Genomic DNA, 20,281 nt, shown 5'->3' on the forward strand with positions numbered 1-20,281 from the left:
GGGATTGTGGGGCAGAAGAAATTAATTATGTTCTATGTCACAAGGGAATAGAGCGAGAGGCATATGATTACACCACAGTGCATGTGTTCTACATCATGGTACAGTAAATAATCATAGGAGACACTTACTGAGATTACAGTCTATCCTGATACAATCTGGTGAGAGAGAGAGTGAGATGGTGAGGTTAAAAGAAAAAAGAACAGCACAAAAGAGGAGAATATTTCACATCCTTCAAGGTACATTCTGCAGACACTTCAGTGCTTTTCAGAGCCCACCATCCGGGGACAGCCTTGAGAGTCTAAACCGCCACTTTCCTCCCTGTAGTGTACATAACATTAGAAAAGAAACAGTAAAGTCAAAGTAAAAACCTGAGCATGTGTCTGGCACAGCTGGAAGCACAATCAACGTTGGGATCAATAAGAGTTTTATTGAGCATAAAGTGGAGGTGCATTGGTATTTATTTTTAGAGTCAGTATCGGCTTGGATACGGCTGCTTACATTCAGGTGTCTGCAAATGAATCTGACTGTTCCAGATAGCGAGACTGATAGTGTGACTGACGCGTGCTCTGGGGTAATACAGCAAACATGCACCGCTGTGAGGAAAATCGTTTGAAGCAGATCACCAAAATGGAACCTGTGCTCCATTTGTTTTTTTTAACACGGGAAGCTGAATAAAGCATCTTAAGCCTGTCACCCAGAGAAGCAGCTGAGGGTGACTAATTAACAGTATTTAAATTAGAGCAACTACTGGGATAATGCATTACGTTTAACTCACTGTCGTTTCCTCTCAGTTATTTTCATCCACTTGTTATACAGATGTATGTGTAGCCTCTTTATTATTTATGTTAAGGACGAGATACATGCATTCATACAGTAAGTGATGCATACATTAACCTCTTTTACTCTGCTCTCTCCTACCATAGACTTTCTTAGAGGGTCATTAGAGGTAGATAACAGGCCCACAGCATATGCCTCATAGAAGTGGTGAACTTCATTTGAAAGCTGATGACAGATTTGTTGCAAGATTTCACTCATATTTTGATAAAATGTTCAAAGAGTTCTCTAATACTTCAATATTACTTCAAGAGCTTGAGAAAATGTAAAAAAAAAAAGAAGCTTTTTGTTAAATCAAGGCCCGGGGGCCAAATCAGGCCATTGGTGGATTTAATTTCGGCCCGCAGGATAATTTCTAATTACTATTAGATCTGGCCCGCCGGTATATTGCACGCACACTTTCACTCAATCCTGAGGGTCTCCTCAGCTCAGAGCCTGAGCCCAAACATTGATGAACTTGCCCCCAAGATGAGATCCCAAGTATCTGCTTGAACTAGCATCACAGAGCAGCACACTGAGTTTAATGGATGTTTCCTTCTGCACTTTGTTTCTCACGACAACAGGGCATGTTTGTTTTTTCTTTGAGGGAAATTGTTTTGTTGAAGCTGTTGTTGGCCTGTGGAAAAATGTAATCATAAGAAATGACTCTGGAAAAGCTGCAGATAGAGCCATAAGAAATGAATGCAACTGATTATTTAATGTTTAAAGTTGTTTTTATAAGCAATAATTTAAGCTATGTTAGTTCCAGGTTTAATATGTGCAATAAGTTCATTTCAATACATTTTGCCATAAACATTGACCCAGTCCAGCCCTCGACCTACCCATTTTTTTTATTTTGGCCCACTGTGTATTTGAGTTTGACACCCTTGTGTTAAGGGGACCGCTCAAAAACCCCTTTAGTTAATATACTTAAAAAACCCTCATCTGATTGAGGTATTTAACTTCTGCTGTATTTTATCCTAGAGGTCATTTTAATAAAGTTAACTCAAGGTAAAAAATATGATAGGTGAATGGAATTGAGTATTTCACTGAATAGTACTAAGAAGTTTGTAAATGTGTAATATGTGTCTTAAAGGTATCAAACTTGATAGTCTGAATTTGTCTGTATTGCACCAATGCACCTCTACTTAAAGTCCCAAACCGTGATCCTCCTCGCTTGCTCGTTCCTGCAGGCCTGACAGTTATATATTTTCCAAGTTGAATACAGAGGAAAAGGGCGATTTGCACAACCTGCAGCCACAGTGAATCTTACCCCATGAAAAAGTAATGACACCAGCACTAATGTGATGCTTTGCTAACATCTCCCCATGTCTACAACAGCTAATACTTTCCAAATCCATCTGCAGTATTCACAGTTTTAGCCTCAAAATGGATTCACCCACTCATCGTTACCATGTTCTGTATAATGGAACCCATTTTTCCCGCTGTATATGAATATATTGGTGTAAGCCATGTGGCTGAGGAGTGCTCTCAAGCTGTCAACCATCACAGAGCAGTGGATACAGACAGCCAGAGACCAGAGTGCTGCAAGTTTGCGTATGTGTGTGTGTGTAAGTGTGTGTGTAAGTGTGTGTGTGCGTGTGTGTGTGTGTAAGTGTGTGTGTGTGCGTAAGTGTGTCCATCACCGGCACCATGTGCTCAGTGAAGCGACTCTAAACTGGACAGGCCAGAAAATGTGAGAGGAGGGAACTCGAATGGTCACATCTACAGCTTTAGCGATGTGAGTGGTAATATCTGAGTGTAATGATAGATCTGATCTCTGACTGCCTTCTCCTTGAACTGCAGACAAAGCCATTGAAGGGCTGAAAGAGAGGACGGTCAGATGGGACCTGACCACTGGATGAACTGAGAGAGAGGGACAGAGAAAGAGAGAAAGAAAGTGACAAAGAGACAGATAGAGAGAAAGAATATTCATACACACAGTTGCTTAAAAAGGCATTAAACCACTTGAGTTTTTTAATAGCTGTTTGTGTGAGACAGGTTCTTCTTCAAAATGTTTTTAGTGAGATGAGAAGATCACACACTGCAGCCAGCAGAAAGCTACAAAGTGTAAATATAACCATTTTACACGTTTACTGTAATTATGTATTAGACTATTTTCTGGCTCTGAGATGTTGCCAGGCTACCAACAAAGACTAAATGAAAAAAAATAGTCTGATACATAACCCCCCCCCACCCCCCCCATGAAACCAGGAATTGGGCTTTTTACACCTCAGTTGTTCTGCTGTAATTTAACGCCCTACAAAATACAATACAAAACGTCAAACTATTTATGTTGTTTTATTTTATGTCACATTATATTATCACAAAAAATTCTGATAAGATAAAAAAGGCTCAAGGGAATTGCTTATCTTGTTAAGCAACTGTAGTTGTTGTGTATGAAGATGGATATGAGAGAGTCTGAGACAAAACTAATTTCATGATAGCTCGTTGACACATTTAGAAGGTCAACAAGCATTATGTGCTCGCATTTGCCGCAGCAGCAGCATTACCCAGGTTCACAGTGAGCTTCACTCTGCCTCCGTCCAGCTCCAGACGCAGTGTGTCCGCTGACTGCTGAGAGGTGGTGGCCACCAGCAGGCCAAAGGCCCTCAGGGACATGAAGCGCAGGGACACGTCCTCTGCCTCTGTGTGGAGTGTCCTTGGCAGCAGCACCTTCAGATACATGCTGCCGTCGTAGCTCACCATCGTGGCCTCTATGGATTGCAGGAAGAGGCGTTAGCAGACATTGAACCTCAGAGGAGTTCACAAAGCAAAGTGGCATTTATAGATTTAAACCTGAATTGGAGCTTATCTAAAGTACAGCATGATATGATTTTAGATTGCAGTTTTCATCAGTCTCACCAGATGGCAGAAAAAGCCCTGGAACTAGCAAAGACAGTGGTGGGATTACGGCAGCAATCACATTTCTGAAGGACTTATACCCATCATGAAGCAATACAAGGGGGACTTTCAAATATCCCTCATTCTATTAGCTTCTAGTGGATCGGCGTAATTTGGCCTCTCTGTGAGGAAACCATCTGCGTGGGAAATGTGATTCAGGCCGTATCACTGCAGAAGCAGCGCTGCATTTCTAATGAAACACTCATAGCACGGAGAACCTTTCCACACTGATAATTCATTAATGAAGAACTGTACAACTGAACAACTGTAGAATAATTAACTACGGCCTAAATAAAAAAAATATTGGTGCTTTGATTGTCACCTCCTATCCTTTGTAAACGTGGAGCTCTATTGTTTGAATTGTAATGACATTATTAAGCATGCAGATGATGATACTTCAATTGTAAATAGAACTATTTTTGTCTGAGGGTTGAGTATTAAGGCTTGTAATTGATTTTTTTTTTGTATCTACATTATTTTTCTATTCCTGCAGGCCCTTTCCAGGCACTACACAGCTACATCAATAAATAAAATACAGGCCAAAGTGTGTTAAAAGCTTTTCAGCATCATTTTGAAAACACTTATCTTTCTCCAGCACCGTCATATGTCTCAGAAACTCTTACCCTTCTCACAGCTGGGACCTAGGTAGCCGGTACCGTTGCATTCACAGATGTGTCGGTTCCAGCCTTCCCTGCAGTGTCCGCCGTTGGCACAAGTGTCTCTGGCACACCTGATGTGGGTCTCTCTGGTGCAGAAGCTGCTCACACCTGTGGCGCTCTGAACCTCCGCCAGCCTCCACAGGTTACGGCTCTGTCCGTCTATGAACAGGTCCCTCACACAGCCCACATAGCCCAGGCTGAGGGAGGCGGTCCACACCTCGGGGGGCAGCATGAGGGCATGCCGATCCTCAGGTAACCCCCCGAGATACATCTCCCCGTCAAGGTCCAGGATCTCGCTGCCTTCATTAGCAGCAAAGGGGATGCTCTGGCTATTCACGGAGATGAAGCCTGTAGGGCAGGAAATGAGTCAATTTGTACTTACACAAGGTTTTTGTCTGAGCAAAGAAAGAAGTGTGTGTGTGGGCTGTGCCTGGTGAGAAGTAGGCATTAGGCACTGCTTCCCTAAAAGAGTGTGAATTAAGAAAACTGCACTGGCAGTCCTTGGGAGTTGATTTTATGAGAAAAAAAGCAGCAGCCAAAACTAAAACTCACCCTGAAAAGGAAGGAATTCTAAATGGCATTGTCATAATACTCTGCTTGAGAGGGAAGGAAATGTATTCATAGAAATGTGTAGGAAGAAGTAAGAGGAGGAACAGGGTGTGTTTGGGCTCTTCCTAATAAGGCAGACATTTAGATTGTACTAATAAGGCCACATTTGAGGTGGATGTCTGTATAATTGGCCACTTGTGAAATAGGTTAACACAGATTTCCAAATGTCACACATAGATTATAGCATCTGAAAATATCATTGTAATTAAAACCTAATATGCGTGCATGTTTCGCTGCGGTGAAGAGAAAGCCAGAGCGGGCCAATGTGACTGGCTCCATGCTGACATATGGCGGTTTCACAGCTTGGAAGATGTTCTGCTCCAGAGCTAAAACTGGAGTAACAGAAGACAGACAGAAGGCTTCCACAAACACACAGAATGATCTCACCGTTACGACCCCTCCTCTGGAAGTCCACACGGCACCACTCGCCATCATCCAGCCTCTTGTTGCTGGCCTTCATTTTGATGCTGCCAGAGCCCATATCCATGACCAGGAAGAGGAACCCGTCCAGCAGCTCGATGGCGAAGAAGTCGGCGCGGGGTTTGTCTGGCATCGCGCCCTGCATACTGCCATGGCTGAACAGCAGCAGGCCCATGGGCTCCGTGGTGCGGAAGTCAAAAGATATGGCGCCCGTCTTCTTCGTGTTCCACCTGGGTAAAGTCAAGAAGGCAGAGGGAGTGTCGAAGGTGATCGGCTCCAGGGCCTCCACGTCCTCGCAGCTGAATATCAGGTCGCCATGGATACTGATCTTTGGGTCCCGCTGTTCAGCCAGTCGTGACAGCTCCAGTCTAAACTCATTATTCTTGTAGACCACCTAATAAATGAGAGAGATGTCATGGTGAGATGACAGCTGAAGTCGACAATACATTCGGTGCAAAGGTTTTATATTACTCATCATTAATATAAGATTCTATATGACACAGCGGCATTCACAAGGACACGCCGTATTAGAAATGCGGTGAATCATCCCTGAACTCAGAGCGCGGGATCAAAATGTTTTGATTATTTCATTTCCTGGAGTTCAGTCCAATAAACTGGCACCTTTAATTAAAACAGACGTAGGAGTGCTTCATCTGTTAAAAAAAGAACAACACCTTTGTCTGTCTCTATAAGATTGTTGTTATGTGCAGTAAGAGATAGAGGAACGTAAATTATTGAGTATTTTACAGGTAGGCAAAGAAAACAAGAAGGCAGGGAGAGCTGAAATGCTCTTGGCATTTACATTTAGACATTTAGGTGACTCACTAAAGACAAAAAATGTGTTCCGACAGTCAAATAATCTCAAATTCGGAGAGGAGGAATCACAGACCTAGCCGAACACAGCGACAAACAATTATATATGTTTATATGAAGTAAAGGGAAACAGATCAAGTCCAAGCAGAGATGGTGAGTGGGAGAGAGGTGGACTGGATCCTTAAAAAGCAAAAACACACAGTGCAGTATTTAAATAGGTAGTTAATGTAGGAGGGCATGAACTGGAGCGTTCGTGTTCTCTGCTGAGCTCATGATGAGATAAGCTGTGGTGAGAAATCTGATTATACACTCCGGCTGCAGACCTGCTTCTGTCTTTGAGGATTGTCTGGATATTGATTTGAACATTTGGATCAATTACCGGAAACAGAGAGAAAGATATTTACCTTTAATACATAAAATACACCCTGTTTCTAATGACAGCATGCTACAGAATGCCCGCTCCTCTGTGCGGCCCTTTGTTATTTTTTGTTTCCATTCTGGGTTCATCAATATGCACAGCAGGAGACAACAATCCTTGTCTCATTTTGTATCAGTTGTAAGTCACCCCGAGCCCTCTGTTATCTGCCACATCATTCTGTGGCCAGTCGCTGCCGGAGGTGACACGCCACGCCGCACAGGGGACTAACAGCAGAGCAGAGAGACAATTTGAGCCAATATCACACTTCACACTGCCTCACTAATTAAGCAGTGAAATCAGATGGTGAAACTGACCATCGAGAAATGAGCGTAACAGGCAATTTTTAGACGGGAAGACAGTCAATCAAGTCACTTACACAAAGCGAGAGCTGTGTGTTAGCAGTTATAAACAGACAATAGGCGACATGCAGGAACATTCTCTTCTATTTTCTCTAATTAACGGGAAAATAGTCAACCCCATCTGCATCAAATGTTCCACCCCATCCAAATCAACTTTCAGCTACGTGCTCTGAATGATGAATCCCACTTCCCACAAATCGGATGTGTGTGGCTGATTGTTTATTATGAGCATAGGTAACACACCCTAATCCTTAAATAAAGGCAGGTGTTGTGCCGTGTGCAGACAGTCTACTGGCCCCAAACATTTGAGGAGATGCCAACAAAAAATGGCTGTAAGAAAAATAAGAACTGCACTTGTATTGAATCTCAGGTAATGTTTAATAAATCAAGTAAACTTAGATTTTCCAGACATCAATACTGGCATTAGAGGAAAATCATTGAGCATTGAATAGCAGTATGTGGGTCATATTCACACAATCTTATCTCCCAATGATTTCTTTAGCCATTATTGGGATCAATAGACGAATAGCATTTGTTCCTACTATTTTTATCACAAATAAAATAATATTAATACTGATGATCTAATTCCAATCATATTATGTTCATGCATTTTTCATTAATCTGATTTGTTTTCCTTTCTGAGACAAACAATTGGAAGAAAAACTAGATGTTATTTCTCCCTGTGTGTCGGAAGAGGTCTCTCTAAAGCCCCTGTCACACTGTCCCGAAATTGACACCCGATGGACACACGATTAAGGAAATGTTCAAATTCGGCTCTGATCGTAACAACATCGGGCCATTCGTGAGGGCATCTTAAGCCATGGTATGACCGCCGGTGGAGTTTCTCAGGCTCCGGCAGCAACTTCGGGAGCGGTGGCAACATCTTTGGCATCACAAAGCATTGCCGAAGGACATGTGAAGGTTCACTTTCGTGTTGACTTCGTGTGTCCATTTTGCCCTTCGTAAGGCATTCGTGAGGGCATCTTAAGCCATCGTATGACCGCCGGTGGAATTGATCAGGCTCCGGCAGCAACTTCGGGAGCGGTGGCAAAATCTTTGGCATGGCTTAAGAGGCCCTCACGAATGGCCCGATGTTGCTCCGATCAGAGCAGAATTTGAACATTTCCTTTATCGTGTGTCCATCTGGTTGTTTTATTGCACAACAAAATAATGTAAACATATTATGTAAATAACCCAATTTGTGTTCTGTGAAACTAAAAAGGATAACATATTATTTTGAAGGCGAGGAAGTTGTTGTTGCTATGGAAACAACATGACGGAGAAAACTTAATATCTTCTACATATAAAGACGGAGAAAGTAAAGAACAAAGTCGGAATATATCAGTACAGTATCATAATACTTTAACATAATTGCTTGTGTTACTTTCGTTGCAGTTGTATATCTTAAATGTAATGTAAATGTTGCCTTCGTGTGTGGTTCGGGGCCATCTTCGTGCGAAATTCACAATTCCATATTCGTGTGTCCATCGGGTGTCAATTTCGGGACAGTGTGACAGGGGCTTTAGAGAAGAGCGATAAAGAGAAGATATTGGTAAATCACAGAAATCTGATCGGCTGCAGACCTCCCTCTGTTTCTGAAGAATGTCTGGCAATGGATTTAAACATTTAGATCAATAACAGGAAACAGAGAGAGATATGAAATCTTTTAAAAGACGTTTACTCACATAAAACAGACCCGGAGCTTACTGTGATGAGAAATCACTGGACGGTCACAGAAATCGATGGGTACGAACAAAATGAGAAGAAATCATGGAAAGGAAATAGGAGGTGATTTGTCCGCATATTGCTTCCTGCGTGAGACACAATATTTACAAATAGGAGCTAACAGAAAGGCATAGACGGCTGTTCAAAAAAAGCACAGTGTGACCTCTGCAGGGCTATTACATAAACCAAAGGACAATACAGGAAGTGGAATCCTATTTCACCAAATCAGACGCCTGTTGTATGTGACAAGGATTACAGTGTATCCGGACACACAAGAATAAAGCCCTTCTGGTGCCGAATGACAAAAAGCCCTTGTGTCTTTTATGCTCAAGAGTTAAAGAATAAAAGCAGTTTGAGAATGAAGACCTTCTCCGCTGCTAACAGCCGTGTGAGGACATTCTTCATAACCAAATTGTGCTCAATGTTTGAAGCATTAAAGTGAGGGACCCTAATGATGCAGGCTGGGATAGCCTGTGGGCACACGTACTACAGACCAATAAGCGGGGTGACTTCAAAGACAAATTCATTTCTCCCGGTCCCTGGTACTTGTTGTATTCCCGACACTCGTCTGAAAGTGGCCATTATGTTTTCCTCTACCTGATGGCCTTTACCCAGCAGCCCTCACATTTATTATCAAGAGACATCATGAGAGATGAGTCATGGCCCAAACCTCTGTGCGTTCAATAAAATAAGACAGATATCCCCCAAATAGAGGCACTGCTTATACAATAGATATTTTAGTCATTTCTCTGTCCCGAATGGATTAAGATGAATATGTATGTTTCTCCATTCACAGCATTGTTCCTTACTTCCACTCAGAGCTCTGGATTCCACTGACCTGGCGTTGAACCTGCATCTCCAGGCAGAGCTGATCCCATTAGATCAACTCTGCCATCGCGCGCCCTAAATACTGGGACTTTGCGGGCTTGTCATCACATCTTCATGACTCTTTATCCCTGTCATAGCCTGCCTGCATGCCTACAGTGCATTTGTGTGACTACGCACAGTAAGTAGTACGTATAAGCACCACCACCAGCCGCACCACCCACAGAGCGGGGGCTGCAGCATTGGCAGGGTGCTGGGACAATAACCTGTCCATAAATAACATCTCATTTTAATTTCAATGAATTCACACTGCAGTTGTGTAGAAGCTCCATTTCAAATGCGTTCAGCGCAGTGCTTGAGATGTTGATGTCATGTGCTTTATTAAAACGACATTAAATACAACTTTGGACTATGATATAAGAAGTAAATAAGTAAAGCCTAAAATAAGCCTCATATATAAAGAACATGCTTTGGTCCAGCAGTGCTTTGAGTAATAACAAATTATAGCGACAGCTGAGGCCGGGCCTGTTTGATGTTGTATGACACGCTAAAAAAGTACTTGCTGATATCAAAAGCTCTGTTGAATAGAATTGTAGTTTAATGAAAAAATACTCACTAATCAGAAATATACATTGTTATAATAATCAAAGCAATCATAAATCTTGCGGTCAACCAAAAGTACAACGCCCCTGTGTCACCCTCTCTTCCACACACACACACACACACACACACACACACACACACACACACACACACACACACACACACACACACACACACACACACACACACACACACACACACACACACACACACACACACACACACACACACACACACACACACACACACACACACACACACACACACACACACACACACACACACACACACACACACACACACACACACACACACACACACACACACACACACACACACACACACACACACACACACACACACACACACAGGATTATAATGAGAGCCGCCCATATCCATGTGACACAAACCAACCAATCAATAGTGATCAAAAAAATATCTTATATTAAAACGAAACATTACTGAACACGTTTCATGGCTCCTACACAAATATTAATGTACAAAAAAGAAGTTAAGACTGAACAACTAATTGGTTTCCTTTTGAGAAGATTACACATTCTCATTGCTGAGATTGCAAACCAACTGAATTATTGTATCTAAATGTTATGTTTTTGGTTTCAAGGGTAATCTTTTAAACCCCTAAAATGCCTGGGAGATAATTCTCTAACGAACAAAAAAGTTGAATTGTTATCCTTTCACTTTTCTATTGTCATCTATTGTGGTTGTATGCAAAAAAATACATTATTCAAATGATTCGGATATTAATGTATTTATATTTCAGTCCTTGCTTTGGCGTTAGTAGTTATAATTATGTGTGAAAGCTGCTTAGTGCTGGTTTCAGGAAGTTAAACGGGGCATAATTTCCTCTCTAATATATATTTTAAATTGCTGTGAAAACATCACCGTCCAACATCTCAATTAATTGTAGTTTCGTGCCCCAGTTATCAACTTACTGGAGTTTTTTAAGGAATCATTTCAGCATTTGGCAGAAGGTAATATTTGCCAGATTTGCTTTCTTAGCTTAGCATTATAGCTCGTTAGCATGTTGTAATTAGCAGTACTATTTTTTGAGAAATGTAGACCTGATGGTGGTGCTTTATGAAAAGTCATGGGATAACTAAAATCGAAACAACTCCTCCTGTAGGGACAGTTATTCATTGAAGCATGACGTCAATCCATTCAATAGTTGTCGAGAAATTTCAACTCAAAAAGGTAAATAGTGAAGTAAGTAATGTTGGCGCTAGAGCAAACTTCAGGGGATCAAACACTGTACCATTCATTCCTTAGGAAACACCTACTCTAACGGCATCCATCGGAAAGTTGCTAAAAATATTTCAATGAGGACAAAATCTGGCTGACAACGGACGGAGGACATTGCCATACCCTAAGCCCTGCGAAGCTGAAAAGATTATGTAAATGTGTCCCTAAGATCTCTGTGTATGTGTCATCACGGAACTTCGGCACACAAATTACTTCGATTTTTTAGTTTGCCGACATAATTACATTCTGTGACTGCCCAAAGTTGATGCTAAGTAGAACTCGATTGGATTGGAGTAAGAAAGTCTGAAAAATAGTTCTGACAGAGCATCAAAGTGTGGCACATTCTCCATCAATATTCAAAAAGGTCTCCAATCTTCACATTACAAGGCACTGACAGTTTTTGTAATCTGCCAATGTCTCATCCTCACACATACTCTAAAGAAGCTGCTGTCTGTTACACGTTCCTCCAACTGGCTGCTGCTGGGACGAGCTTAGTCAGATTTTGGTTCTCTATTTGCCTTGCGCATTTTGTGACAAGTTTGCTCTGTCCTTGGTGCATTGTACTCCCTGCTGAATCCCATACAGCTGGGTTTAATGGGGATCAAGAGCAAAGCCTAATAATAGTTTATACACACTTATGGAATAAAAGGTATTATAGCCTTTGACAATAATGTCTCCGGTAAAAGAAAACTCATTTGTTTGAGCCGGGTATTGACCCCAAGGAAATATATACACACCAATCTGCCTCTTCGACACTTATGCTACTTTGCTCTTCACTATTTAATAATTCAATTCTGTTTTAGTCATGTCTTCTCCTAATCTGCCCTTGGTAAGTAAAAGCACTTCTCTCACTTTTGCTGCTCGGCTTTTGCTTTTTATAAGATTGCTCTTTTCATTAAATATTTGTAAGCAGAGGCTGAAATTGGGCATTAATCCATTATTCACTGCTTTGTCTATATTAATTCTGATGCCGAGTACATGAGCCTTGCTTGCCCGAGATAATCAACGTGGCAGGTACGGGCTGGGGTTTAAAAAGCATACAAAAATGTGGAAAATAGTCCATGCTGTGCTATTCAGGAATGAACATGAGGAGATGCATCTGTTTCTTATGTATATTAGTGCTGCATTCTCAAAGGGAGTCCCGCAGGAATCTGTAAATGCATATACTCTCCACAGCTGAATGTTTCTCCTTCAAACACCCTACAAGAGGAGAATCGATATACGGACGCAAAGGGTGGTTTTCTATACGCAGAACATGCTCTGCTTATAGGAATGGGTAGTGCTATCTAAGTAGAAGAAGGATTGTGTTTCCAGTCCTCTGATGGGACCGAGGTCAGGCTGTACTCACATCTTTCAGACAGCCCAGGAAGTTGTTGCTGACCGGGGAGCCTGGCAGGTCGGCCGTGTTCAGACTGCCTCCGATGTAGAAGAGATCATCGGAGCCCAGCATGGTGTAATCCTCCTGGGTGTAGCCTGTGGTGGTGAGAATCCCATCCACCAGGATTGTCACCTAGAGGAGCCACAGCAGGAACAGGGTATGAGTAACATAAACCACGAGACATGGAGAGATTCTTACAAAAAGAACCGTCTCGTTTTTTAATGCCTCATTTTCTTGATTCGGGTTGAGCTCGCCTTAATGTCAGATCTTGAAGGCAATTACAAGACCAGCTTCTCATGGTTCACTCATCTCAGCTAATCTCTGTTTCTGATATCTTAGCAGGATGGCAGAGGAGTCAATATACCATAGATATACCCTCCACTGGAAAACATAATTGCTACATCGTACTCAGGAAATGTGAGATTAAAGATGTTAAGATAGCATCGTGTGTAATGGCAGCAGATGGATCAAGATCAATCCCATATCAGTTTCATCAGCACACAAACCAAATGTGCCGAAGACAACCGAATGACGGAAAAAAGGCTAAAGGAGAAGAACTGAGGTGCTTGTTGCCATGACAATAAGCCTACAGTTAACACGCATTCCTGCTCTAATGTAACAGCTCCCAGTGCGGCGGAAACAACTGGAAACAAGCAAATTAGTTAACAGGTATTCCTGTGTTAAATTGACTAAAGATCTCTAAAGAGGCAGGGGACGGGATGTTTTAAGACAATCACGACGAAATTTGTAATACAGAAAATGTTTTGTAAGTTTATAACATATTATAGATCAAGTCATATGTAAGAGAGGGGACTGCTCTCTCAGTTGTCAAATACACCTTCACTACACAATTATATATATACCTCTTTTAATTTGAAATGGAACAGAAAAAGGTAAGCAAGTGGAATAACACATTTTTCCAGAGCAATTGGCATCACAGATAATAACGGGATGATTTCTATATAAAGACCAAAAGATCAAAGAGATCTGAGCTACATTTCTGGAGTATGAATAAAAACTAGGCTACTACCACCACCACCGGGTCCAACAGACATGGACTTAAAAGCAAAATGTGTCATCCTTCGCCATTTGGGTCCCTCAATCAAAACAATAACAAAGACAGAGTTCTGTGGAGTCGGGAAGTAGAAAGGGATCATTGGAGTTCGTCTGTGCCTTCAGGTTGTGTCACTTAGGAGTCCTTTATTGTTCGGGAGGTTTTTACTGGGAGACAAATTAACAACAGAGGTATCCTCTTCAACGAAACAAACGAACCAGATGATTAAGACTCGAAAAATCACAAAAATAAGCATTTTAATTCTCTAAGCACTTCAGATATTCATTGCTATCGGGATGTTGAGAGCATTCCATGGAATATAACAAAAAGGTGTATCTCGAGCCGGTTTCTGAAATGTACCTACCCCACCTTTACATTTTCAATAAGGTCTTTAGTTTTCTCATGTGCAGCACCTCTTTTCACCCTCTGTCTGAAACCAGAGCCCAGTATGCTCTGATTGGTTAGCTGGCTGGCTCTGTTGTGATTGGTCAACCGCTTACAGGTGTCCTGCTCCTTAGCCTATCACGAACAATGTGTTGGAGCTAGCCAATTGGAGTGCAAGTGTTACATATTAGTAATGTCATTATGTTACTAAAGGAAACAGATTTTAAGGTATGACCAGAACATTTAAATGCACAAAAACCTTTATGCCACACTACAGAAAAGAGTAAACTCCAAATGGGATGATATGGCTTCTTTAAAACTGGATAGAAAGTCAATTTATGACTATACATTTCTGGCAGACAACCACAATGCTGAAGCACGCACAAAGGGAATACAGTACTATATGCTACTAAATGAAACAGCCCATTACTTGGATCAAAATGACCTTTTACTAGTTAATCGTTTTCTTTGAAACATTTGAGGTCATGTAAGAACGTGACTCAACAAAATATATAACATAGCTCTAGTCGTTTTTAGACCTTTTAATGCGGAACTGTTTCATCCTGTGATATACCTACTGTATAAGTAGATGAGAGTAGTAAATTCATGCGGCCTCATTGAGGACAAATTGCTCATATGAAAAAAGATGATCAATGTGTTCAAGCACTCAGGACTTTGAAAAGTCCTTAAACTGCATCTCAGCTCTACTTAACTTTATGAAATGTGTGCTGTCTCTTGTGTGAAATCGTTGGCATGTTAAAAGCAAGAGTATAAAAACAAGAGAACGACCTGACAGGGTATGTTCAGGTGCCGGGTCTCTGAAGCAAGGTTCTGCCTCACCATTCACAGCTGCTGGCAGGTATTGATTTTTTTGTCTATCCAGTGCTGAGGCCCTCAGTATCTTTGGCTTGGAAGGTGGACAATGGCAGGGCTTGATGGAGGGTTGATGATAATGCATGAAACTTCAGAAAAGTGCTTTCATGCCTGGAAACTGATTGATGCTGCTCTCTCTTTCACTCGTCGGAAAAAGCATGACTAGTTCCTAATGATGACTATACACCCTATCCATATCTATTTACTGGCATTTTAGAGCTGATGGTAATTGTTGAAAAGGGTTAAAATAGCATTAAGTGGAAGCAAACGGCAGGATAATATTCAGGTTGCAGTCCTGGCTGCTCGACAACCTTTCATCATCATTCCTCTTGCGTTTTTACATAGCCGGTGCAGTAATATTTGTGAGTAGTATTTAGGATTGTTTGCATATGTGTTTGTGCAGCATTTGCCCATAAATAATGAATGAATGAAGTTTGCCCACAACAGTAGGAGAAAATACAGATGGAGGGGAATATAGGGAAGGGTAATAGGAGAAATTCTAGCTTGAAAAGCTCCACCGGATCTAATAAAATGTTTCCAGCAGCCCTATCTTGGGAGTTACAGTTCCCCTATCTACATGTCAGTGGGGTAACTTATCTGAAGGGAAAGCAATTTACACAGGGATCAAATCCAGGGCTGAAAGCATAAGTGACGTTGTAAGCACTGGATTGCTCCTCTGGAAGCCGGGGTAAGGAAATAGATGAGGAAGAGGATGCAACTTTATATTCATCTCAATGTGAGAGGTACAGAATACATTGGTGATGATGACAGTTAGATACAATATAAGTCCTACTGAGGATAAGAAATGAAACATAAATGCACTGTGCCTGACAAAGCTCATTGAAACGTATTTGGTCTAACCGTGGTTCAGGTATACATTCACTAAGAGGTTACTTTTTTGGCACAAAATTGGGTTGGGCCTTTTTGCTTTCAAAGGCTCAATTCTCCTAAGGTTTCAATATTGTAATAGAAATGATCCCCAGGGATGTTGTATTTTCTAAATGCACTTACAGTATACAGGTAGGAATATTGAATTGCAACTTGGCTGAAAGGAGCTCTGCTTGAGTTGTCATAAATTGTGTGCCTCCACTTTTTAGTCACACAGCCCAGTATGTGCCAATTCAGGACTTCTTCGAGGAGTAATATTAGACGGGACAATATGTTGTTTGCTGTTTGTTTCAGCAAAGCAGCTCTAAAAACCCACACAACTCTGCACGGCTCAGCACCAAACAGCAGACAGACACAGATAGCAACTAGCTTAAGAACGACAGGCGCTAATTAATCATGACATACATGAAGCATGTGACCGAAACGTCCATTGATGTAGAGAAGAAATAAATAGAGGCAGACATAAACATCAACTCTGTGTGGAGTGAAAATGAGACTGTAACCTTATGCAAATTAATCCATGAAAGACAATCAATGCCATAATATTACATTGTTCTCTACACTGTTTTCAGCTATTTGTGGTTTGACTGCCTCTGTTTTAGTCACGCCATCTTGTTGAGCACTTTTCTTTCCGAAGTGGTCAACAGGTACCTGACGAGAAAGTTAGCGCTAACTACTTATCACGATAAACCTAATATCAGCGTAACATAATTCATGGCAACAAGGCATAGATTCTCTCCAAACAATATGACTAAAATGTGAGCTACACTCGAATGGAAAACTTGTAGGAGTTCAGAATTTTTAAGCAACCGATTGGAGGAGACCAAAAACGTGCAACAAGAGAGTAAATGTTGGACATACAGTTGATTGCCAGAAACACGACTCTTGTTTCTGGCTGATGAGTGACACTGTTACTCTGTAAAGTGTGTCAATAAGCAGCTGTTTTCCAACAAGCTCTCCCTATCAACTTAAGTGGTGATAATAAGCCACTGTTTTGTGTTCACAACTTGTTTCAGCTGGCCAGAAAAGATGACCGTGAAATACTTGTTACTTAGGGGTAATGTTTTATGTATGGGTTTATTCAAACAACCCTTTTCTTTCTCATGTTTGTTAATTGATTGGTAGAGTTCTAAGGTACCATATGATGGAGCTAAATATACTGCCGTTTTTATGCAGTCGGAAAAGAGCGCGAGCAGGGTAACTTTTAATGCTATACAGACACTTCCTGGCAGACAGTAAATTAGTTTGGGAATTGAGCCCTGTTCTTTGTCCAGTGGACATTAATGAATATAAAACCTGAGGGCTGAGTTGTACTTGGCCGAAGTACGGTACAGTAGGTACAGCAGTACAATACAGCAATGACTGAATTCATTAAATAAAAGCTCTGAAATTTCTTTCCCCATGACCGTTCGGACAGGGCTGCAAAGTTGAATTTGCCCTTTTTTTAAAAATGGTATTTTTGTCTAAGGGTAGTTTGTCAAGATCTGAATATCTGATATACGAATATTGTCCTGTAAAAGGTATAAAAAAGACCAGACTGCAGAACTGTCATCACTGCTGCAAGACACATAAATGTGATTGATATTGCTGCATGAGTTGAGTCTTCATTTCAAAAAAGGTAAAAAAGACTTTGCAGCAGTCTTTTGAAGACTGCAGAAGAAACCTGCCTCTGATTATAAAAAGGACACAGTGGTTTCCGCCAAAGCAATCTATTTTATGAGGAAGAGGGCAATGACCTAATATTATGTGCTTGTAATATCTATCAGAACATGAAAAAAAGGGAATTCAGCAGAGCAGAAATATTAATTATTCAACAGAAGGCAACACAGTTTTGTTAGTGTTTGCTCTGATAGTGTTACGGTAGAGTGAAGCAAGCAGGACCCAAATGCAGATAACAAGGATAATACCTTTCTTTCAAGGGTAAGAATAAAACTCGGACAAACAGAACACTCCCCGGTGAACTCAGTCACCAACAAAAGACGAACCAACACTGAACACAGGAAGAGACAAGACTAAATACAGGGAGGGGTAATCACGAGACGAGAAACAGCCGGGCAGGGGAGGAGAAACACAAGGGCAACAGGTGAACACAATCAGACAACTAGACACACCAGGGAAACTAACGACAGGGAGGAAAAACACATCGAGAGGGACCAGACAATACACAAGGAGGGAAACATGACAGGGAGAACCGAACAGCAAAATAAACCCAATACAAGACATACAAAACTAAAAACGTGACATACAGTAACAGAAGAATCGTGACAGATAGTGGATTATAATACCAAACCCTATTCCATGACACTGGTAATACCTGGGCCTCATAACAAACTGATAAAAGTTAAAGATAAGTATTCATTCAAGCTGCAGGAGGCGGTTGATTTTTGGCGTCATTGAGCGAAAGCTCCATAATAATCTTTCAGCAAATGTCATTGAAGAAGGGTATTTTTAAAGGTCACCTATTTTGCAAAATCCACTTCTTCATGTCTCTTCTACATCAACATGTGTCCCCTCTGTGGAAAGAGATTCTGAAAGTTTCAGGAAAAAAGATTCTCTCTCTTTTTGTCCTGATCCATTTCTATAAAAACCTGTCTGAAAATGAGCTGATCAGATTTTGGCCACTTTATGATGTCATAACGATTTTTTGGCTTGTGTCACCATTAGCCAATCACCAAGCACCTAGAGCACCATTGTGTTCTTTGTAACCAAATCTCTCTCAGAGGGGCGTGGGGAGGGGCTCCTTATTTTCATCTAAAGTAACAGACAGAGAATCAGCACTTTGGAAACAGGGGGGGATTATGGGTAATGCTGCAATGATCTGTTTGGTATTTTGAGGGCAAACACTTCAGAGGCATGTTTTGTATTTATCTGAGACCTATAATAAAGTAATGAAAAACAGTATAATAGGAGACCTCATTGTGATCCCGATGTAATGTGTATGCAAATCACAGACAGTAAGATGTAAACAGTACACACCTGGCGGAGGTTGCGCGTCACTTGAACATCATGCCAGACATTGTCGTTGAAATTTCCTTTGGCGGGCTCCACCAGGGCCTCGAAGGCACCAGAGCCCAGGTTGATGACCAGCCACAGAGCCCCGTTCCTCAGGGACAGGTTGACGTAGTCAGCGGACCTCCCGGTGTGGAGCAGCAGGCCGTTCCTCTGCAGGGTGCGGAAGGACAGCGTGATCTCATCCAAACTGCTCTGGATGGGAGTCAGGGACAGGTTGTAGCTGAAGAACTCATTGCCTTTGAAGGTGGCCACTGACTCCTCCTGCCCTGAGAGGGGAGGAAAAAACATCTTAGATAATTGTTAAGGTCATCAGGATTAAGTTTAATTAACCTACTGCAGTTCATTAATTACTTTAATGTTGAGAAAGGAAAGGCTTTGATGAGCAATCATAAAAGACCTATAAATTATTATCATTCACCAAAACTAATTTGAACAGACAATGCAGGTATTTGTGGAGCTATTCACATATGCAAAAAATCACTGTACATTCTGATGATCGAATGTACTGCCAATGGAAGATCACAATATTCTGTGTGTTTGCACACCAAAGGATAAGTCAAGCGATATTCTACTTTTCTTCTAAAGTCAACAAATGACATGAAAAGACCAAGACTGACAATAAACTGGCCCGACAGTCTGTCTAGCCAAGGCCTCATTTCCATTGTGCTGCATATCTCTATGAAATAGAGTGTTACAAAAGGTTATTTTAATAAAGATGCAAATGGAAGCAACTCTTTACTGTGAGTTGATCCCACATACTCTGTGTTAGTGCTGTGTATTCTCAGGAGCACATCAAATCTTCAGCTGAAGTTATTTCCCAACAGACGTTATTTTTTAAAAATGTGCACTTTAAAAAATGAAATGTTTTCTTTAAGATTTGTTGACAATAAGAAAAAGTATAGAACATTTCCAGCCTTATCCTTTATTCAACGGTGACATTTAAAGAAAAATGATTGACCCATGAACAATATAAAGGTGTCAGTCTTGACTAGACCTCTAATTCACCACGCGGTTCCAATCATTTCCATCGAGGCTGTAAAATATACAGAAAAACCATGACGGCTTTAACTATTTCCCTGACTGCTCAAATAAAAGCAGTTTTCAGGTTTACCCGGAGCAGAAGGTAGATGTTTGTCATTTTTAATCGTTTCCTGTAAATGTGTCCTTGGTGTCAAAAACCATTACAGATTACACAAAACCAATTTGATAATACAAGTCATTCAGAAATGATGCAACTAATTTGGGTTTTAGACAACGATTGCCAATATAGGCTGAATGATAACT

The 20,281-nt window shown here is 41.2% G+C and overlaps 1 protein-coding gene across 5 annotated transcripts in view; it reads right to left on the bottom strand.

Annotated features, from left to right (window-relative positions):
• LOC307019088 (neurexin-2-like) overlaps nucleotides 1–20,281 on the bottom strand; it is a 144,597-nt gene that overhangs the window by 74,322 nt on the left and 49,994 nt on the right. For all 5 annotated transcript variants that reach the window (XM_079649706.1, XM_079649707.1, XM_079649704.1 and 2 more), the window contains 6 exons: nucleotides 18,962–19,263; nucleotides 12,757–12,918; nucleotides 5,373–5,799; nucleotides 4,341–4,724; nucleotides 3,327–3,530; nucleotides 129–155 (listed from right to left, as the gene is read on the bottom strand). In XM_079649706.1, coding sequence (XP_079505832.1) covers nucleotides 129–155; nucleotides 3,327–3,530; nucleotides 4,341–4,724; nucleotides 5,373–5,799; nucleotides 12,757–12,918; nucleotides 18,962–19,263 — 1,506 coding nt within the window. The remainder of the gene's footprint in view (nucleotides 1–128; nucleotides 156–3,326; nucleotides 3,531–4,340; nucleotides 4,725–5,372; nucleotides 5,800–12,756; nucleotides 12,919–18,961; nucleotides 19,264–20,281) is intronic.

This window comes from Notothenia rossii, assembly GCF_949606895.1.
Source record: "Notothenia rossii genome assembly, chromosome: 9".
Taxonomy (NCBI): domain Eukaryota; kingdom Metazoa; phylum Chordata; class Actinopteri; order Perciformes; family Nototheniidae; genus Notothenia; species Notothenia rossii.